We start from the raw sequence: 20,480 nt of genomic DNA, 5'->3' as shown, positions 1-20,480 counted from the left end.
CAGCAACTCCATCCGGGGGTGAGGGTGAGAGGCAGGATGTCCTGGAACCACAGAGGCTTGACATCCAGCCCAGATGAGAGGAGGACGAAGCAGAAAAGACTTCCTGGAGGAAGTGACTTCTAAGGTGAGACCTGAAAAATTAGGAAGAATTAGAAAGGAGAAGCAAAGGGGGAAAGAGCGTTCCAGACAGAAGGAATAGCACGCACAGGCCATGAACAAAGGCACCGTCGGTGGAAAGCCCAGGGAGAACTTTGGCTATGGTGAGGAGGGAAGTGGGGAGTGTGGCGAGAGGCAGGCGAGGGCCAGATGTTCCCACCTCTTCCCCATCCCAGCCAGTCATCTGGCCCATGCCAGCTTCCCTCCTGAAATTCTCCAAAGAAGACGTGATCGGGGCAGGGCCCTCAGGATGCCCTTCAGGAAGCTTCTCTCACCAAGGGCCTGGGGCCTTTGGTGCTCAGGAATGGGATGTGATGCTGGGCTTCAACAGGGACTCAGGTCTCTCCATTCCTGTCATAAATGCTTCCTAGTCCTCAGGTCATAGCCCAGGCCACAGTCTTCGCAGGGCTGTGCTCTCCCGGCACCCTCAGGAGGGCAGACCTCATGTGGAGCAGGCTGCCGGTGCCTACTGCCCAGCATGGGCTTCGAGTCTGCCTCTTCTGGGTTTCTGGGGGCAGGGACCAGCTCATAAGCCCCTCCAGGTTCCTCCGTCTGGCCTTCCCTCGCCACAGGGCCAGCCTAGAGAGCGCCTCTCTGAAGACTGCCTCTTCCATCCTGGCTGCAGTGCTCCCAGCGCCGGGCCTCCTCAGGACCAGGGTGTGCCCCAAGCAGGTCCTCAGGGGCTCTCAAGGGGTGCTGCAGGGGGCTCTCCCCTAGGCAAAAAGGAGAATCTGGCCCCACAGCTGCCAGCTGAGCCTTGGTCTCCTCTGCAGGGCCTGAAAGAACAGAAAGCCCTCCGCGGACCACCATGTGGGACCCTAGACCCTAGAAGGCTTCACCCCTGGAGGCTCTGCCCATCCCAAGCATCCGCGGGTGACTGGGTCTCCACCTCTTGGCAAGCGCTGACTCATTCCCCACCTCTGAGAGTCCAGAGAGACTGTCCTCCTGCCCACCTAACCAGGTGGTGAAATCTCTGGGGTCGGGTGGGGCCTCATCACCCTCCTTGGTCAAGGAGCCAGGTACCTGCACAGGCCTGCAGACCTGTGTAGACCAGGTGCCTGTGGGGTGGGTTGTGGGCCCCAGCCCCATTCACCCGTCCCCACCCTGCTGAGACAGTTTGTTCATTGGCTTTACTGACCTATCTCTGCGGGCACCAGGGGCAGCCCTGTCTCTCTCCCTAGCCCTCCTGCTCCGTCCCTGGGCAGCAGCGCTGTACTCCTGCTATGTGTCCAGCCTGCTTCCCGTGCCTGTGGAAGTCCCATGGAAACAGCGTGGGGCAGGGGAAACAGTATGGGAGCCCCTCAGCCACTGTGCGTCAGGAAAGTTGCTTCACTTCTCTGGGTCCAGCTTTCCCATTTATAAAATGGGCCAGTGATTCCTCCATTCCTGTGGCCTCCTGAACAGTGGTGAGGGCTTCGTGAGGGACCTAGAGTCTGGGCCACAGATGGCCCTGGGTTAGCATCATGTGTGCCCTGAGGGCACCTGATCCAGCCTTGGCAGGGGCCAAAGGAGCTTCCAGAGGAGATGGCATCTGAGCTGAGGGCACGCAGAGTTCTTTTCCTTTTTTCTTCTAAAATGTTTTTCTTCTTTACAAAGGTCAGTGTTGCAAGCGAGGGGCATTTATGAAAGGGAATAAAGCAGACTGTTCAGTCAGCCCTTCTCAGAGCCCACCACCACCTGCTTCTGCACCTCACTCCATCCACACACACGTGTTGCCACAACACCAGTGGCATTGTGTGTCTGTTAAACTGGGGTTTAGAAAAATGAGGAAAGAGTAAAAAGGGCAGTGGAGAACCTGGCTTTCCTGGCTAAGGGACCGGTAGCAAGAGGCTGGCTGGAGCACAGCTCACTGACGCCCTTGAGGGGCTCTGGGCAGCTGGGCTTCGGGTACAGGGGCCAGAACTCAAAGGGCCCTCGAGGCCTTCGGATTTGATCTGCTACTTGTGGGGAACCACTGAAGGGTTTTGAGCATGGGGCTGTCACTTCTGATCAACGGCTTAGAAAAGACCACTCTGAAAAGACCAGGTGTGGTGGCTCACGCCTGTAATCCCAGCACTTTGGGAGGCCAAGGCGGGTGGATCACCTGAGGTCAGGAGTTTGAGACCAGCCTGGCCAACATAGCGAAACCTCGTCTCTACTAAAAATACAAAATTAGCCGGGCGTGGTGGCAGGTGCCTGTAATCCCAGCTACTAGGGAGGGTGGGGCAGGAGAATCACTTGAACCCAGGAGGCAGAGGTTGCAGTGAGCCAAGATCATGTCACTGCACTCCAGGCTGGGAGACAGAGTGAGAGTCCGTCTCAAAAACAAACACACAAAAAGACCATTCTGGCCCCAGCAGAGTGCAGTTGGTGAAGGGGACAGCCCTGGGTGGCAGCTGGTGTTAGTAATTAACTCCAGGGAGCTGGGCCTGGACCAAGTCAGCCAGAGGGAAGGTTGAGAGGAGGAGAGGGCTGAGGCATGGGCAGGTCTTGGATGTCAGGGAGTCAGGGAGGAGCTGTCCTGCACTAATGGCAGCTGCCTGGCTGGATTCTCTCCAGCAGACCTAGGACCTGACTCCAAGAGCCAGAGAAGCCCCTGAGAGTGTCCTCTCCAGCCTTGGGAGGAAGCCATCTCAGAAATGCCCCACACCCTGTCCACCCACCAGACCTCGGTGTCCTTCCCAACGGCCAGGGAGCGGTGGGCCGAGGAGGAGTCGGGGCTCAGGAGACAGGTGGCACCCAGGCCCCCACCCATGTCCCCCCAATCTTCCAGCCCTTGCCTGGCCCTCTCCTTCCCCATCACTTCATCGGTTCCAGGAGCTAAGATTTGACCTCTCCCCTCATTTTCCTGTCTCCTAGAGAGCCCTCCAGATTCCTGTGGTCTCTTTCCCAGCCTCACACCAGAGGACAAAGAGGGTTCTCCTCATTGTGTGGGTGAAGAAACTGAGGCCCCAAGTAGGCCTGGCTGTGCCCCAGTGCACGAGAATTTCTTTCCTGGAGGCCAGGAGGGGAAGTGGCCTCTCACCCCTGGGCCAGCACCCTCTCCCCTCTGGCCTTGACTGAGCACTGCGGAGAAGCCAGTTGCAAGTCCTTGCTGAGAGGGTGACGGGCCCAGGGCACAGGGGCTCCTAGAGCTTCCACGACTGTGGTCAGAGGACGGATGGCAAAGCTAATTCTCCATCCAGATCAGCCCACACTCCTGCTAGCTCAGGGCCAACCTGTGTCCCCCCAGCCTGCTGTGTCCCATGTTTTCTTGGTGACAAATGGCAGCTTCCCTTCCTAGAGTGCAGGAAGTTTACTGGGGACACCAGCTTGGTAAACTGAGGGGCCAGTTGGCATCTTGGCCTATATGGCTGCTTGGTGGGACTTACTGTCTCCACCCCGGTTTGGGCTCCCCTGGACCACAGCTGAGGCCACCAGCTGGGACAAGGCCAAGCCCCCATTCCAGATGCTCCACAGCTTGCACCCGGGAGGCCCAGACCCAGGGCTGGCACCATCCTGTCCCCAGATGTCTGGGGCATCCTGGGGCAGGTTCCCAAGCATCCTCTGACTTGGAGTAACCTCCCACCGCCAGTACCCACCCAAACACACACAGCCAGGCCAGGCAGGTTTTGTACCAGGGAACTTTCTGCAGGTGTTTCCTCTCCATCTCTCAGGATGGGGCCCCCTGGATCCCTCCCGTTGGTGTAGTGGAAACTAGAGCTGCATTGGCGGCTGAGCCTTTGTTCTCTGCTGCCCCGGCCACCTCTGAAATGGGATCTGCTGTACTTAGGACACGTCTCAGTTGCTCTCGTGTAGCACGGAAACCAGACACTTTAATGTCTGTCCCTCAGCCAAACCAGGGGCCAAACAGGAGGGCAGAGGCCATATCCTGTGCATTACTGTCCCCAGCACTGTCCCTGGTATGTAATGGTGGCAATAAGGACAACAACCTTCATCTCTAGGCATTTGCCAGCTAGACAGGGGTGCAGGCTCTGGAGCCAGGCCCCTATGTTCAAACTCCAGCTCTCCCGCCTACTAGCTGTGTGACCTCAGGCAAGTGATTTAACCTATTTCCTCTTCTCAGTTGGGATTGTGATAGTACCAGCCTCACAGGATTATTGTGAGAATCAAATGAATGAATGCGTATGAAGCTCTTAGCCCAGTTCCGGGTCCCAGGTGTCAGCACCCATCCTCCTCCTTATGATTAATTACGTGTTTACTGTGAGCTCGGCACCAAGTCAAATGCTTTAAATAAGTTACTTAATCCAGACAACTCCATTTCCCAGAGAGGGAAACCCAAGGTTCAGAGAGGTTGAGTAACTTGCCCAAGGTCCCACCAGCTAGTTACCTTGAAGACCAGGCCCCAAGGCCAGGCAGGCCGAATTACGCTCCTAGCCCCTGCCCTGCCCAGGCGGCAGGTGTCTGCCTGGTGAGCAGTGCCAGGGGAATGAAAACAAACAACACAGGTTGGCCTGGGTCTTGGAAACCTCTCTAAAGAATCGCTTGTGTTTTGTTTGAAGGCTCAACCACAGGGATTATCTCCTGGAGTCTCCGCATAGGTTCAGTGTTGCTGACCTCCAGCAGGTGAGTGTCATGCTTCCCCCGCCCAGACCTCCAGAGAGGCCTCTTTCCCGGAGAAGTCAGCAGGGAAGATGGGAGGGGGGGTGTCTGTAGTTTACTGAAGACAGCAGTCTGCAGCTTTTCTGCAGCTCAGGGTGGGTTGCTCTGCTGCCCCGGCTTCCTGGGCAGGGACGGATTCCAGCACCCTGGAATAAGTAAGCACTCCAGCAACCCCAGGATCACAGGAAGAGTTTGGAATACTCCTTTCTCCAGGGGGCGGGTACAGTGGAGTCGGGTCTCATCTGTGAGTCCCATTAGCCCTGAGTGACCTCAGTGCCCACGGGCTGGATGCTGGCACTGCTCAGCCTGACTCAGCGAGGTTTTCTTTTCTTGCCCACGTGGAAACTGGGGGTAGAAGTTCTCCAGGCAGGGTGCCATGGCGCCTCAGTGCAGGTGCTTGAAAGGCCTGGGGCCTCAGTTTACCAGCCCCCCACAGATCGCAGACAGGGTGTATGAAGGATTCCTACTTGCCCTCCGCAGATTGCAGACGGGGTGTATGAAGGATTCCTCAAGGCCCTGATCGAATTCGCCTCCCAGCACGTCTACCACTGCGACCTGTGCACCCAGCGCGGCTTCATCTGCCAGATCTGCCGGCACCACGACATCATCTTCCCCTTTGAGTTTGACACCACAGTCAGGTATGTGGGACACCCAGCCAGCTGTCTCCCAGCCCCACCCTTCCCCACACCCACAGCCTGGCCCAAGCACTCAGGGCAGCAGGCCTCGTTCTATGGGCAGGAGCGTATTGAACATCGGCTTTGTGCCGTGCCAAGGGATGGTGCAGTTGTTTGGGACGGCCCATGCCGTGGGCAGTCATGGCCAGCTCCGGTCCAGCTCAGGAGACAAGACAAGCTTTCCCAGGACTCCTCTGCCTCTACAGAACCATCTGTCTTCCTAGAGGTGGCTGCCGGCTCTCTGAGTGGAGCCTGCTGGAGCCACAGTGTATGCATGGGTTGAGGAGGATTGTATGAGTTACTGCCCTGTACTGTTGGCATGAGACCAGGCACAAAGTGGGCACCTGGTGGGTGGTACCTGCCACTGCCACTGCCTCTGTTGCTGAAATGATCACTCTTGTTCCAGTTATTGCTCATTATCAGCAACCTCTCAATGGAAAAATTTGTCCAGACTTCCTGCAACCCATGTGGGAGTGGAAAACTGAACTGGGAACATTAGTTCTTTTTCTGTCGGTGTCCACTGGCCGGGATTCAGCCCTGAATGGGCCTGGGGCTGAGTTTTTTATTTTTTTTATTTTTTTATTTTTATTTTTATTTTTATTTTTTTTTTTTCTGGAGACGGAGTCTCGCTCTGTCGCCCAGGCTGGAGTGCAGTGGCCGGATCTCAGCTCACTGCAAGCTCCGTCTCCCGGGTTCACGCCATTCTCCTGCCTCAGCCTCCCGAGTAGCTGGGACTACAGGCGCCCGCCACCTCGCCCGGCTAGTTTTTTGTATTTTTTAGTAGAGACGGGGTTTCACTGTGTTAGCCAGGATGGTCTCGATCTCCTGACCTCGTGATCCGCCCATCTCGGCCTCCCAAAGTGCTGGGATTACAGGCTTGAGCCACCGCGCCCGGCCGAGTTTTTTAAATTATACCATCTTGGCCGGGCGTGGTGGCTCACGCCTGTAATCCGAGCACTTTGGGAGGCCGAGGCAGGTGAATCCCTTGAGGTCAGGAGTTCGAGACCAGCCTGGCCAACATGATGAAACCTCGTCTCCACTAAAAACACAAAAATAAGCCAGGTGTGGTGGTGGGCACCTGTAATCCCAGCTACTTGGGAGGCTGAGGCAGGGGAATCACTTGAATCTGGGGGGCAGAGGTTGCAGTGAGCCGATTTCATGCCACTACACTCCAGCCTGGGCAACAGAGCAAGACTCTGAAAAATAAATAAAATAAGTAAATGTTTTTTAAATACAGGCAAGAAATCTTTAATGACTCTCAAGCAGCATTTATAAAAAAATGTAGTAGGACAGACAATATTAGTGTGCATTGTGTGACATATGGGTAAGCACTGTTTTGAGAATCTCCTGTTCCGGAATGGAGAGGTACAGTGTGCGTGCATGGGTTACACAGTACGTCACAGCCGTATCATGGGTTCTGGTCAAAAGCGCTGGCCAGCGTGGCCACAGGGCAACCTCCAGCCCAGCCAGCACCAGCAGGCGTGCTGCTCTCTCCCCAGGTGTGCCGAGTGCAAGACCGTCTTCCACCAGAGCTGCCAGGCTGTGGTGAAGAAGGGCTGCCCCCGCTGTGCCCGCCGGCGCAAATACCAGGAACAGAATGTTTTCGCCTGATGCCCATCTGCTGACCCCGCTCTGAAGGCCGGGGGTGAGTGTGGCTCAGCCATCCCAGCTGGGTTTGCCATCAGCCCAGGATACTCACCATGTCACAGCTGTGTCCCCTTGTCAGGAAGACCCTCAGATGTGACCAGAGCACCGGCCTTCCAGAGAAAGCCCAGGAAGCCCCTGTGATGTCCCCTGGCCCCCTCACCACCCCTCTGCTGCAGGAGGCGTGGCCACCACCAGATGCTCCCTGTCTCCGGGCAGACAGGGCCTTTCACTCACCAGGCCCTGGCTCACCAGCGTCCCGGCACCCCTCTTAGGGCTGCCCAAACACTGTGGAAAGGAGGCTTGGGGAGCATTTTCAATTCCACATTCCTGATTAAAAGGTCTAGTTTTTTAAGGTGGGTTTTTCCCATTCATATTTCAACAGAAAGTATTTTTTTATTCTTGATCCTACGTGAGTCACCCAAGAAATCAAGACATTCTCACCCCCAGTGGGTGCACAGGAGCCACTCAGGCCTGGCCTAGAGGCAGCGGGTGGCTGGCGGGCAGGCCACTGCTGGGACAGGGCCTGTGGGCCCACCCAGTGCCTTTCCTTGGCCCTCACTGCCAGTGCCAAACCGCCCCTCAGCAGGGCAGGGCCAGTCCTGGTGACCCCGCTTCCTCTCCGTCTCTTTACTCCTCACCCCAGTGCGTCTCGCCTGCTGAGCACACCCCTTTCTCAGCGTCAGAGCCCCTAGCTCTTCTCTAGCCGGGGGCCTTGGCCCCATTAGGAGAAGGAGAAATGACTGGAAACCAGCACTGTCAGCACTTTGAGCCCTCCTCGGTTTAGGGAGGGTCACCGTCTTGCCCACCCCCTATCCCCGTGCCCTCCTCACCCCTCTACAGATAGGGGCGCTGCTGCAGATGCTCCAGGCCCACCTTGGTGGGTGCCTGGGGTCACACTCTGCCTGACTAACCCCTGCCAGGGCACAGATAGGCAGGACCCCAGAGAGGGCAGGCAGCCATGCCCTGCACTGTGGAGAAGTGACCTGGTCCTTTGCCCTAAGCTGTGCGGGGCGTGCCGGGGAGCTGCCCTGTGGATGCAGCTGCCGCCTCACAAAGCCATGAATTCCCACAGCATCACTGAACTTGCCCAGCCAGGACACTGGAGACTGAAGAACTTCCCTGGAGCAGGACTGCCTTTGAAGGGGCCTTGAGGCTGGGGTGGGAGCCTGGAATTGTTTTCAAAGCGATGTTCAGACCCTCCAGGCTTTGGGGAAATGTGGGTTTGCTGGTCTCTCTGTCGCCATCCTCCACCTCTCCTGGACCCAGCAGGCCCTCAGTCCTAGCTGTCTTACCTGCGCTCAGCTTGGAGTCTGAGGCCTCAGGTGGAGATCCGCATGTCACTGTCAGAGATGAGCCCACCTCCACCCTTCCCTGGGGGCGATCAGCTGCTGAGTCACCCACCCAGCCTTGGAGCTGGATCCCTGTGCATCAGAACAGAGGCGGTGGTGGCAGGCAGGTGGAGGCTGCGCACAGCTTCTCCCGGTCATGGCGCACACCTGTGCCCGGACGCCAACGCCTCCTAAGCCAGGAGCTGGGTTTATGCACCGCCATGGCCCACATTAACGCTCCACCACAAGCCCGGCCTAGTCAGAACCCTCATTGCCCCATCCCTGAGTGGGCAGGAGCCTGGCCTGAGGAGGGCTTGGGCCTGTGAGGATTCTCTCTGAAGGTGCCCTTGGAGGCAGCAGGGTTGAGGCCCTGAGGGGCCCATTCCCCAGAAGCTGCCAGTGCTTTCTGATGCGTTGACTCTTCCTGCCTCCCCTCCCGCAGAAAGGTAGTGCCCACACTATTTTTAAAATGTTATTTTATGCAATACACTGTTCCTAGTGAGCAGGGCTCTGGCCCTGAGGAGTCTTTGCAATGTATTGAAGGAATTGCTGCCGTGTGAGTTTTGAATGATTTTGCAGTAAAGACCTGATCTTTCTCATCACTGGTCTGGCTTCTGAATTCTAACACTGCCACTGCCGGGGAGGAGACCACCAGCCATCGTTACCATCTGTCAGGGGCCCCCACCCTCCTGTTAGTCCCTGGCACAGGGGAAGGCTTGGGAGGTCCGTGACAAACACTTGTAGGCAGAGGGCTTGCATGCCAGGAGTGGGCAGGGAGAAGAGAGGAAGAAAGCCACCTTGCCAAGCCCAGCAGTCAGGGTCTCTGGGGAGGGGTACTCACACTTGTATAACAACTCCAGCTGATCCCATGCCGGTGGCTTCTTTTCCTGTGACTTAAATGTCAAAGCACAGACCCTTGACACTGGGTCATGTGAAACCTCAGGATACAGGGGACATTTCTCAGAGGAGAAATAAAGGAGAGCTGGGGCTCAGGAAAGATGGGTTATTTAAGCAGAGTCCCCGATTCAGGGCTCATGGTTTTAGGGCTCAAAATGACTTTTACTTGGCTGCTGACCTTCCTCAGAAGTTCCAGGAGAAGCCCAGGGGATCCCTCCAAGGGGAGACCCACACTGCTGTCCATTTTAAGAACAGGAGCAGGAAACAGACTAATTCTCAGGGAAATCAGGTTGCAGTAAAATGGGATGGAAACAGACAACATTCAGGTCTGTGATTTCCTGTCCTTGAAGGTCCTTTTCAGATTACAAGGTGGCACCCTCTGCCCATCTAGGTGCCCTACCTTCCCCCAAGGGCCTCACTCCCTCCAGGACAGTAGATGGTAGGCCCAGAGAAGAGAAACTGGGGGAGGGAGGCCCAGTGGAGGGCCATGGCATGTGACCTGGTGCTGCCCTGCCAGTGGGCTCAGGCCCTCTCCAGCCTCAGCAAAGCGCCTCTGAGGGTACCTGTATCCCTTTCTCCCCTCTTTTTTTTTTTTTTTTTTTTTTTTTTTGATACAGAGTCTCACACTGTATCTCTATGCCCAGGCTGGAGTGCAGTGGCGTGATCTTGGCTCACTGCAACCTCCACTTCCCGGGTTCAAGCGATGCTCCTGCCTCAGCCTCCCGAGTAGCTGGGACTTCCCCTTCTCCTCTTCTGCCTGAAGGAGGATGGGCGGTTTGGAGATTCCAATCCAACCCCCAAGAGTTTATCACATAATATAAGTAGTCATAATAGCTGATATAGCCAGGCATGGTGGCTCACACCTGTAATCCCAGCATTTTGGGAGGCTGAGGAGGTTGGATCATCCAAGGTCAGGAGTTCAAGACCAGCCTGGCCAACATGGTGAAACCCCGTCTCTACAAAAATACAAAAATGAGCTGGGCATGATGGTGCGCGCCTGTAATCCCAGCTACTGAGGAAGCTGAGGCAGGAGAACCACTTGAACCCGGAGGCGGAGGTTGCAGTGAGCGGAGATCGCGCTGCTGCACTCCAGCCTGGGCGACAGTGAGACTCCGTCTTAAAAAAAAAAATAGCTGATATATTGTGTGCGCTGGGCATGTGGTAAGCACTGCTTAGTGGGCCTCATTTAATCCTCGCAATAATCCAGCGAGGTGGGTGTTACTATCCCGTTGATGGGAAAGAAAACTGAGCTACAGAGATAAGGCGGAGCTCCCAAGGCCTACCAGCCGCCAAGCAGCAGAGTGGGGCATCATACCAGCCTGACCCCACCAAAGACCATCGCCAGTGCCAGCGCTGCCTGGCTGTGCTGCAGGTGGGGAGGCACCTAAAAGGTAGGGAGGGAGAGAAGATATTTTCTAAGCATGTCAGGCACCAAAGACCAATGCCAAGTTCTGCTGTGTGCCTACCCTGGAGGGTCCCAAGGTGCCACCAAGCCTCAGACACACTGAGATTCTCAGAGGAAGTGGGGACTCACGGGTGGCAATGCCTAGCAGAGGCAAAGATACAGAGGTAAGGGAGTTCCAGAATGAGCGTGGCCAGATTCAGCTTCCCACCCAACCCTGGACCCCCAGGAGGTGGTGTCAAGAGGGGCCATGGCCTGGGGTGCGGGCCCCTCTTCCTCCCAGAACACTGGCCTGAATCAGCCAGCTCCTGGCACACGCAGCCAGGTCCACAGGCACAACTGTTCCTTGGGGCCCCTGAGGGTGGGGGATCTGCTGGGGCTGTGGCTTGTAACCTCTGGAGTAAGTGCAGGCTCAGATCAGGGCGAGGCTGCTTGTCCAGAGAGGCAGAAAATTCCCAAACAGAAAACCCCCAAGGCGAGGACCCTGGGGCTGGACTCCTGGAGGTGGTTCTGAGCTTACCCTGTGGACGGATTGGAGGGTGGCCCCCCTAACCCACAAGGATCAAGAGGGGGTGGGGGATGGTGGGAGGGCAATCTGGCCAGGAGAAGCTACGGGGGAGGCTCCCGCCCTCCCCAGTCCCACCGTCTCAGCCCCGCGGCCTCTTCCTCCCTGGAGACAGCCAGGTGTGGCCCAGGATCCCGGGAAGTGCAGGGGAGGGGATGGCGTCTTTGCTCGTCAGGCGCTGGCCCGGCCCAGAGGGGACAGGAAGCCAGGACACCGGGGATTGTCTCTCGCAACCACAGCCCAGCCCCAGTCCGGGAGGAAGTTCTGCCGGGCGCTCTCCGCCGGTGCCTCCCTGGTTATATTGTTGAACAGGAAACCCGGCAGCGCGGGAGTCGCACGGTCGAGGAGCGAGCGCGGGACGCCGAGCCCACGCGCGCCTGCCGGGGCAAGTGGAGGCGAGGCCGGCGAGCGGACGCCCCGAGGTGCCCGAGCAAGCAGGGTCAGGAGTGGGGCGCCGAGCGGGATTTGGGGTGGGAGGTGGGGTGGGGGTAGGGAAAGGGGCAGGGTGGGGGAAGGAAGGGTGCGGCAGGTGGCGGGTCTGCACCCGGTAGCTCCGCGCGCCTGCTCCCCTTGTCTCCGTGCTGGGGCGGGAGCTGCGCGGGCCGCATCCCACGGGGAGGAGAAGGTAGGCGAAGGGCTGCCCTCCATCTGGGGGCGGGAGGAGAGCAGGCCCAGGCTCCCAGCGCCGACCCAGGCGTTGACGCCGCTGTAGCTTGGGCAGTGGATGCAGGGGACCTCCTGGCTCCTGGTGCGCTCTCCCGCTCCAGGGATCCTCCCTGCTCCCCCAATCCCTCCCCTTCTCTGTGTTTCCCCAGGGTCGGGGAAGGAACCGAGGCCGGGTCCCCTTCTTATCCAGCCCGAGACACTGAGCTCCAGTGGGCGTCCCTGTGCTGGGAATCCCGCTCGGAGTTTTTCCAGGCCTGGCCGGGCTGCCTCGGGAAAGGCCCTGGTGAGGGAGGAGGTGGGCCCGGAGCGGGCGGGTCTGCAATCCTGTTGGAAGGGCTCGCAGTGGGTGATTCAGGGTGCAAATGACCTCCCCGGGAACGGGAACGCCCGCACGAGACAACCAGCCCCAGCCCGGCATTCCCAGAGCCGCGCACGGGAGGGACGCAGGGACTCCGAGACAGCAATCTGGGAGGGGAGGGGGGCAGGGGGAAGGCGGAGCAGGGGCGGTCCCACCCTCCTTGGGCTCCACTGGCGACCCGCCAGTGCCCCTTCAGACGCAGCCGTCGCGGCTCCGGGTCCCGGCCTTCTGCTCTGGGCCTCGTCCCAATGCCCCCCGAGGTCCCCAGCAGAGGCATTCAGGCTCCTCCTCGCCCCGCCCAGACACGGCTGCTTTGGGTATCGGTGACAGCACTCCTTAGCGTCCCTGTCCCTCTTTGCTCCATTTGCCAGCTCCGGTTCCGCGCAGCCTCTCCGGCCTCGCCCCTGGAAACCCCGCCCAGGGCGATGGTAGGGGCCTAACCTGCTGCCACCGCCGGCTCCGCCCACCCAGCCCATGGGCTCCCTGAGGCCCGCCCAGCCGACGTGAGTGCGCTGCGGGGTCCAGGGGGAAGGGGCGCTGGGGGAGTGTCCTCCTTGGGGTTTGTTGGCTCAGCTCTGGGCAGCTCGATGACCCCGCCTCCAGGGCCCAATTAGCTTAGTGACTCAGTTTACTCCCTTTCCTCGTCGAGGAACGCTTGACAAAGTGTCGAAGGAGCCCTGCAGAGGCCCCGGTTGGACCCTGCTCCTTCGGTCCCTCTGCCTCGGCAAGCGGCGGTCTCCTGGCCTCGGGTCCCGGCCAGCTTAGGGGGCAGGAGGAAGTGTGGTCAGTGTGGGAGTTTGGAGGGGCCATGCACTTCCGGAGAAGACCACCGACTCATGGCTTTGGTGGAGGGGCGCAGGCAGATTTAGTTAGGCTCTCCCCCATCCCTGACACCCGGGAGCCGGGGCGGGAGCGGGGCATGTGCCCACCACTCCAGAGAGCTTTGGCGGGCCCCGCTCTGGGACTCCGCACTGATAGTCACTGTCTCAGAGTGCATTCTCCAGGAGCCACTCTCGTGGGGACACTGTAGAGGTCACAGGGCAGGTGGGCAGGCCGCAGGGGCAGGGCCTTTCTCAGGAGGCGGCGTGAGAGCCAGAGAGCAGGGGGCGGCGCGGGCCGGGCTGGGCGGGCCGGGCTCGGGCTCACGTCTGCGGTGATGCAGCTGGGGAAGGAAAGAGAAACCGAGAGAACCGGTTCCCCCGCATTGGCAGCAGAGGCCTCTACATCAAGGCCCTTGGACTAAGCGGGGCAGGGACAGCCCCCAGGTAGAGCTGTTCGCTGGGCCCCCTGCAGAGCCCGCATCCCAACTCTGACCAGGGGGTCGGGGCGCAAGCTCCTGGAGGGAGGCAGTGCTACCAGACCCTCTGTGGATTCTCTGAGGGCGAGAGGCGTCCAGGTGGGACAGGGCCGGGTAGCGGCAGTAAATGGGGTGTTCTTCCTACTTAACTGACGGGAAAAATAAGGCTCAGTCAACTATTAAGCAAGCGTGGTGTCAACCTTAGAGCAGGCAATCACCCCTTGTTTTAAAGCCAAGGCTTCCCTCGTAGTCGATTTGGACCAAGGCTACTCACAATCTCCCCACCGCAGGACTGAAGCAAGGGCCAAATCTTATAATCAACCCCACGGAACGAAGGGGTTGTCCTAATTCCAGCACTGAGTGTAAGAATGGAAGCCTTAGATGTGATTTTATGCAAGTTGCCATTTTAGAGATGGGAAAACTGAGGCCCGAAGGCGAACGGCGAGTGCAGGATCGGGACTCGAACCTAAGTCTGTCCCCGAGTGCGGGGCTATCCCGGGCTAGGTGGTCTTGACCTCCGCGGCCCTCCTTCTTGTTGCCTGCAGGAAAACGCCGCGGCCGCGATGGCGGCGGACGTGGAGGGGGACGTGTACGTGCTGGTGGAGCACCCCTTCGAGTACACCGGCAAGGACGGGCGCCGCGTGGCCATCCGGCCCAATGAGCGCTACCGGCTGCTGCGGCGCAGCACCGAGCACTGGTGGCACGTGCGGCGTGAGCCTGGTGGCCGCCCCTTCTACCTGCCCGCGCAGTACGTGCGCGAGCTGCCCGCGCTGGGCAACCCTGCCGCCGCCCCGCCGCCAGGTCCCCACCCAGGCCCCGCGGCCCCGGAGCCGCTGGCCTATGACTACCGGTTTGTGAGCGCAGCAGCGGCCGCGGGCCCCGACGGCGCCCCCGCGGAGCCCCGAGGCCGAGCCAGCTCCTTGTGCGGCCCTGCGCAACGCGGCGCCGCGACCCAGCGCAGCAGCCTGGCGCCCGGCCTGCCCGCCTGCCTGTACCTGCGGCCCGCGGCGCCTGTGCGGCCAGCGCAGTCCCTGGACGACCTGGCGCGCGCCGCCGTCTCGCCTCCCTGCGGCCTCCTAGGAAGCAGCGGCAGCTTCAAGGCCTGCAGCGTGGCGGGCTCCTGGGTATGCCCGCGGCCCCTGGCTCGCAGCGACTCAGAGAACGTCTACGAGGTCATCCAGGACGGGCACGGCCCGCCGCGGGAGGAGAGCGCGGAGCAGGTACCACCCCGGGAGCGGGGACGGGGGGGACTCGGAGGCAGGGAGGCGCGCTGGCGACCGCGTCCGCACGGAGCCGGGGCGCGAGGAGACCCGCTCCGCTCAGCGTCTGGCACGACGCCCACCTCTGTCTGAAGACTGCGGATGAGCGCCCTCTCCCCAACCGCGAAACGAGCGGTGCAGGCCCCCAGTCCCTCATCAGCAATTCCCAAAGTTCCCTGAAAGTCCAGAGGTTTTTCGTAATCCGATTGGTGGCAAAATTGCGCTTGAACTGATGTGAGGCTGCTGATGGTCTTTATTTATCGCACTTGTGTAAATATTCATGTTTCGCTGCAGAAAAGGAAATGAGCTCGATGGTCTGCTGCTGCCCCAAGCCCTGCTGGGAGGTTATATAACCTATAGCAGGTGTGTGCCCCATATTATCTTTCCAAGTCCCAGTTGTTGCGTATTCCGAAGCGCATCTGGGCACAGAACGGGGGGTTGCTGGCCTGCCCCTGCTCAACCGCCTTGCCAGTCTCCCAGGATCCTGGGGTCAGATGAGAGGGTGGATGTGAAAGTCAGGCGTCTGCTTCCCTTTCAGGGTGCTTCCAGCATTTCAGTTCCTTTTTTTAAAGAACTCTTGATGCGTTTGTTTCAGAAAGACGTCCGGTTAAGTGAGGTTGTTTTTCCCCCCTCTTCAGAGTCCAGTTGTGTTAATCCGGGAAATCGAAAATAGAGCACTTCTTACATCCTCAGAACACTCTGGGCGACCCTGACATTTTGAACTTTAGGAACTTTTCAGGGAGGGGCAGCTCGAGGGGAAAAAAGGATGCTCAGAACCGTTCTGCCATCTGCCATCGGCCGTGTGATGATCTAGAGGCAGTTCCCTTCCTCTCTCAGGGTCTCGGTTTGTTCTTCAGCCCAAAGGGAGGGGGTGGACAGATGACCTCTGAACCTTGGGAGCCCCTGATTTCTTTCACTGTACCTGATGTCATTACCATGAACATTGATGCCCACCGTGTGCCAGGACTGAGTCTGGGATGCCCAGACGAAGGAGACACCCCTCCGTAGGCCCGCTGCTGGGTCTTCCCTCTGCCCCTCTGGTTACAATGCAGAGCTCAGGTTTTGAGACTAGGGAAAGGGGAACTGGACTCTGCTGGGTCACCTGCCAGCTGCTGACAGCCACTTACACGCGAGGACGCTCCCCCAGGCCCAGCGTCCTCTGGTGTAAGCACAATACTTAAGGATTAGGGTTGTGAGCCTTAAACGAGGTAAGGCTTCGAAGCGCTTGGCAGCAGCAGGCAGTCCACCCAGACTGGGTCGTCCTCGTTTGGCTTCCCTGGGTCTCCGCCGCCTTCCCTCGGGCTTCTGCAGCGGCAGCCCGCCGCCTTGTGGCCAGAGTGGAGAACGGCATCCGGCGGGCGGGGCTGGGCACCGCGGCGGGTTCCTGTCTCGCGCCCCTGCCAGCCGGCCAGGCAGCTTCTCTGGGATGGGTGGTTGGATCCCAGCGCTCTTCCCTCGCAGCACCCTTCCGTTTCCTGCGCAGGCTCCCGGTGGCGCACTTCCGGGCCTCTCCACATTCTCTGTCCTGGTGACGGTGGGAGGGTGCCTGCCCATCTGAACGGAGTCCCTGGAGGTGGGGGAATGGCCTTGCTCTTTGAACCTCGCATCTGGCCCAGGGTCTGGCTCAGACAGAGTGCACAGAGAGTGTGTGTTGAGGAGGTCAGAGGTGTGGCAGCCCTTTACCTATGAGCCAGGGCTCTATAGGTCCGCCCAAGGGCCAACACCCAAGGCCCCAGGACAAAAGAGGAAGGAGACTGCCCAGGTCCTGACATCTCCTGAGAAGACGGATCACCCCGGCTGCCAGAGCGCCTGCCTGGTGGCCCTTCTGCCCATCCTTCCTCCAGCTCCCAGCAGGTTCCCAGTTGCAGTGGCATCTGGGGGGAGGGGCACCGGTGATGGGGGTAGGGGACTTACCCAGGGGGGAGCTAGGACATTGGCCAGAGACAGGCAGCTCCCTGGCCCCGCTTGTGGCCCTAATTCACTGTGTGACCTCCACAAGTCACCTTGCATCTCTGGTCCTGTTTCCTTCCCTGTGCGATGGGTGCAATAAAACCACATTCCCTGCACGGAGCTTTATTCAAGAGGCAGCTGTGGGTCTCCCTGGTGCTCCACCCCCTTCAAAGTCCAGGGTAGGGAGTTGCTCCTGCCCTGCAAGGGAACCCCACCCCTGCTCTTAGTTGTCCCAGGTGGCATTTACTCACCATGACCCTCCAGGCCCATTCACTTGTTCATTAGGCATGAACTAGCTAAATACCTGCCAAGCCCTGGTAAGCCTTTGGATCTAGAGAGGACTGAGGCACAGCCACGGTCCTAGGGGACTCACCCACTTGGATAGGAGGCCAGCAAGAGAAGACATGGGGCCGGGGCTCAGAGTGGAGCATGGGGTTGGGAGTGGGTACCCACCCGGGCAGGGCCTCATGGGCACTTGCCAAGAATGTGCACATTATCCTGCAGCCGCTGTGAGGCTTTTAGCAGAGACAGGAGTGGGACTGAGAAAAAAATCCCTGTGGCCAGGGCTTCAAGCACGGCCGAAGCTCTTGGTGGTCTCGTGGGCATGTGGTGGTAACAGAGGTTTGGGAGGTGGATGGGCAGGGCCTGGGGGCTGAGGGAGGTGGGAGGGAAATCGGGTTGAGTTTTAGATTCCCGGCTGGCACTCGTGGGCAGACAGTGGTGCTGCTTACTGAGGGGGGGATGACTTGGGGAGGAGCAGGGTGGAGAAAAGATGGGGCCGCCTGGATTTAGGTGCCAGACGAAGGGAAGAGAAGCGTGAGAGTGCTGGCTCAGAGGCCAAGAAGTGTCCAGAAGAAGGACGCACAGGAAGGTCACGTGAGAGAAAGGCCATATGACACTTATCCGAAGTGGCCACTAGAAGCTCAGCTGGTCGGGGGGTGCTGAAGGCAGAGAGCAGTGGTCAAGAGAGAAGTGAGTGTGCAATTTGAGCGTGTGGACAACGGGCAGGAGGAGAGACACAGTGTGGCCAGAGGGGGTGTAGGTCATGGATGGAAACGTGGTCCCCACGTTCAGGTGGGTGGGCAGGAGATGGGGAGCCTGAAGTTGGGGAGGAGGTCGTTGCTGAGAAGGGATCTCAGAAGAAAGTGGGTGCAGAACAGAGGGGGCAGGATGTGGGGATGGCATGCCATGGGGGCACTGGGGAGTGTATGGGGACACCCGTCTGTCAGGCAGCAGCTCAGGGCTTAGGGCAGGCTACCGGGCAGGGCCAGGGACCCCCAGAACAGAGGAGTTCCTGCCGTGGATGGTGTTTTACAGCCTTGCCACTCCCCATGCACTCTAGTCGCACATATTGAGCACTTGGGGTGGGCTGGTCACTATTCTGGACACTGGGGACAAAGTGTGGCAAGACGCAGTCCCAAAGGGGCTAAGAATCCTGTGGGCTCTTGCTCAAAGGCTTATACCCAGTGTTAAGCTCCCAGCAGCTTGGAAGGCAGGCACGGACACCTCCATTTGCCCTGAGTACAGAGGTTCAGGGAGGTTTAGTGACAGGATGAAGCTCACACAGCCAGGAAGTGGCTGTGTCCAGGACAGTTCCAGGCCCCCTGACCCAAAGCCCCACCCTGGCCACCAGGTTCAGTTTCAGCCTGGTGGCCTTTAGGATTGGCCACCATGTTCCCCTCGGCAAGAACAGTACAAGCCGAAGGCAGGCATGTGCTTCTTCTTCTGAGCATCCTGTGTGCCCAGCCCTGCTGTGGAAGAGTTGATGTCCCAGGAGAGGGGCATCTCCTGTTCTCTTGCTGCCCAGGAGAGGGCAGAAGCAAACCCTTCTGAGAGGGGAGAGAGAGAGACAGGGGAGGTAAGCAGGGATGACTCCTCCCCTCCCCCAAAGAGGCCACTCAGGGAGCCCTGGGAAGCCAGGCCAAAGCCAGTGCAATAAAGGGGACTCTGAAACTCTTCCCATGGCTGTGATCCTGACTCTGGGACTCTTCCCGTGGCTGTGGTCCCGACTCTGGGATTTCAGGGTGTGGTCACCATCCCCGCCCAGGGTGGGAAGGCCCAGGCAGGTGGAGCTGGCCTGGAGCCCGCCCCTGTTGCTGGAGCATTGGCCGCTGGGAGGGAAGTTCCAGCCAGGCCCCTGCACCTTCTTATACAAGCAGCCCTGGAGGCGCGCGCCGCACCTGAGCTGGCAGCAGGGACTGGAAGGAGCCTGGGGCCTTCATTCCTCCTCCTCTGCTGGGAACTGTGAGTGAGCCCTCGCCCCTGGGGGACTAGAGGGCGGCCACAGCAGTTTCCCCACTCTCCCCTCCCTTTCCCGAATCCTAAAACCCACCTGCGGGCCCCTCCTGTCTGGATCCAGGCCCTGCACCCACTTCCTAGGACAAACTCCGAGGGCAGCCAGAGCCACTGTGATTGAGAGAAAGGAACTGGCCTTGGGACAGACCCACCTGTCCCCCTTCAGGGCCAGCTAGGTGGCCTTTGGCAAGGGGGTGGGTAACAGCAGGAGGCTGAGGCCAAGTTGAGGGGACTCCAGCTAGCCCCTTGATCGCACTCCCTCCTCCAGCAACCCCCACCCCCACCCCCCAGCTGGGGCAGCCGCCCTGGGGTGGCTCTGCCGGTTTCCTTACACCTGACCCAGTTCCCTCCCAGCGGCTCACCTGCAGCCCTGGGCTGTCCCAGGGGCCCTCTGCCTAGGACCTGACGTAGGAGACAGCAGCTTCTTGGGTTCCCCTCCCACCCTCACCCCACATTGCTGTCCCCCCAGAGATCTCCCTGCCCACCACCCTCACCCCCCGGCTCCCCTGCAGGCCCCCTAATTTCTTGGGGTCTCGCTGGAGCCTGTGTCTGGTTCTTACCTCTTAGTCCCTGGCTCTCTTCAGCCCCCAGGGGCCTGAGATGGGCCCCAGGACAAGCCCACCTGCCCCTCACTTCCTTCCCAAGACTCAGCAGTTGGCCTCACTCTAGACCTATCTTTTGTAATGTTTATTTCAATGGTTTTGGGGAGCAGGTGGTGTTTGGTTACATGGATAAGTTCTTTAGTGGCGATTTCTGAGATTTTGGTGCACCCATCACCCAAGTGGTGTGCACTGTACCCAATGTGTAGTCTTTTATCCCTCACACCCCTCCCACCCTTTCCCTCACTCCCAAGTCCCCAAAGTCCATTATATCGTTCTTAGGCCTTTGCGTCCTCACAGCTTAGCTCCATAGACCTATTTTCTCTGCCCCTCGTAGAGCTGACTGTGTCCAGTACAGGGAGGGGTGGGCATCGTACTGAATGCCAGCCTGGATGGGTGGTCAGTGCCAGGCCCTGGGGAATGGGAAGGTCCATGATCATGACCAGGGGGCAGCTGCTAACCAGGAATGTGGCCAGGGCTCCATGCCTGAATGATGGGGAGATTCGGAGCTGGATCTTTGCCGGGGAGTGAGAGGTCAGTGGCTGTTGGCTCATATTGAAGGGGAAACAGGGCTGCCAGGACTAGGGCTCTGGGGCACAGGGGCACAGGTGCTCTTGCTAAAATTTGGGAAGCTGTGTTTCTAGATTGCAGAAGGATTCTGGTGTTGAGGGAACTTCCAGAGCTGTTGCCTGGGCCTGCAGGATCTTTCTGTCTAGCCCAGGCTCCTGCGGGTGCCCACCCTGCCTCCTCGCCTTCTCCTGGCTGGGGGTCCCCTGTGAGGCATGAAGGGAGGGGGGCAGGGGCCC

At 59.3% G+C, this 20,480-nt stretch overlaps 3 protein-coding genes across 7 annotated transcripts in view; 2 read left to right on the top strand and 1 right to left on the bottom strand.

The window, feature by feature from the left end:
• PLEKHM1 (pleckstrin homology and RUN domain containing M1) overlaps positions 1-8,988 on the top strand; it is a 57,243-nt gene extending 48,255 nt beyond the window's left edge. Inside the window, exons 10-12 of one of the 2 annotated variants that reach the window (XM_050763687.1) lie at positions 4,638-4,701; positions 5,218-5,375; positions 6,911-8,988. In XM_050763687.1, the coding sequence (XP_050619644.1) occupies positions 4,638-4,701; positions 5,218-5,375; positions 6,911-7,022 (334 nt within the window). In that variant the 3' untranslated portion in view covers positions 7,023-8,988. Of the gene's footprint in view, positions 1-929; positions 990-4,637; positions 4,702-5,217; positions 5,376-6,910 lie in introns of those variants that run through there. The other variant, XM_050763688.1, reaches the window with a different exon arrangement.
• A 2,344-nt stretch (positions 8,989-11,332) lies between these two features.
• LOC126938313 (uncharacterized) lies at positions 11,333-12,365 on the bottom strand. Its single transcript, XM_050762369.1, has 3 exons — positions 11,753-12,365; positions 11,568-11,627; positions 11,333-11,428 (listed from the first exon to the last, which is right to left on the bottom strand). The coding sequence occupies exons 1-3, from the start codon at positions 12,332-12,334 to the stop codon at positions 11,333-11,335; spliced, it is 738 nt and encodes a 245-aa protein (XP_050618326.1). The 5' UTR covers positions 12,335-12,365.
• Positions 12,123-20,480, top strand: part of ARHGAP27 (Rho GTPase activating protein 27) — a 37,052-nt gene continuing 28,694 nt past the window's right edge. For 3 of the 4 annotated variants that reach the window (XM_050762333.1, XM_050762332.1, XM_050762334.1), the window contains exons 1-3: positions 12,123-12,199; positions 12,646-12,777; positions 14,117-14,791. In XM_050762333.1, the coding sequence (XP_050618290.1) occupies positions 14,135-14,791 (657 nt within the window). In that variant the 5' untranslated portion in view covers positions 12,123-12,199; positions 12,646-12,777; positions 14,117-14,134. Of the gene's footprint in view, positions 12,200-12,645; positions 12,778-14,116; positions 14,792-18,882; positions 19,025-20,480 lie in introns of those variants that run through there. The other variant, XM_050762337.1, reaches the window with a different exon arrangement.

Source organism: Macaca thibetana, chromosome 16 (genome assembly GCF_024542745.1).
Source record: "Macaca thibetana thibetana isolate TM-01 chromosome 16, ASM2454274v1, whole genome shotgun sequence".
In the NCBI taxonomy this organism is placed as follows: Eukaryota; Metazoa; Chordata; class Mammalia; order Primates; family Cercopithecidae; genus Macaca; species Macaca thibetana.
This window is presented reverse-complemented; position numbering and strand designations above follow the sequence as displayed.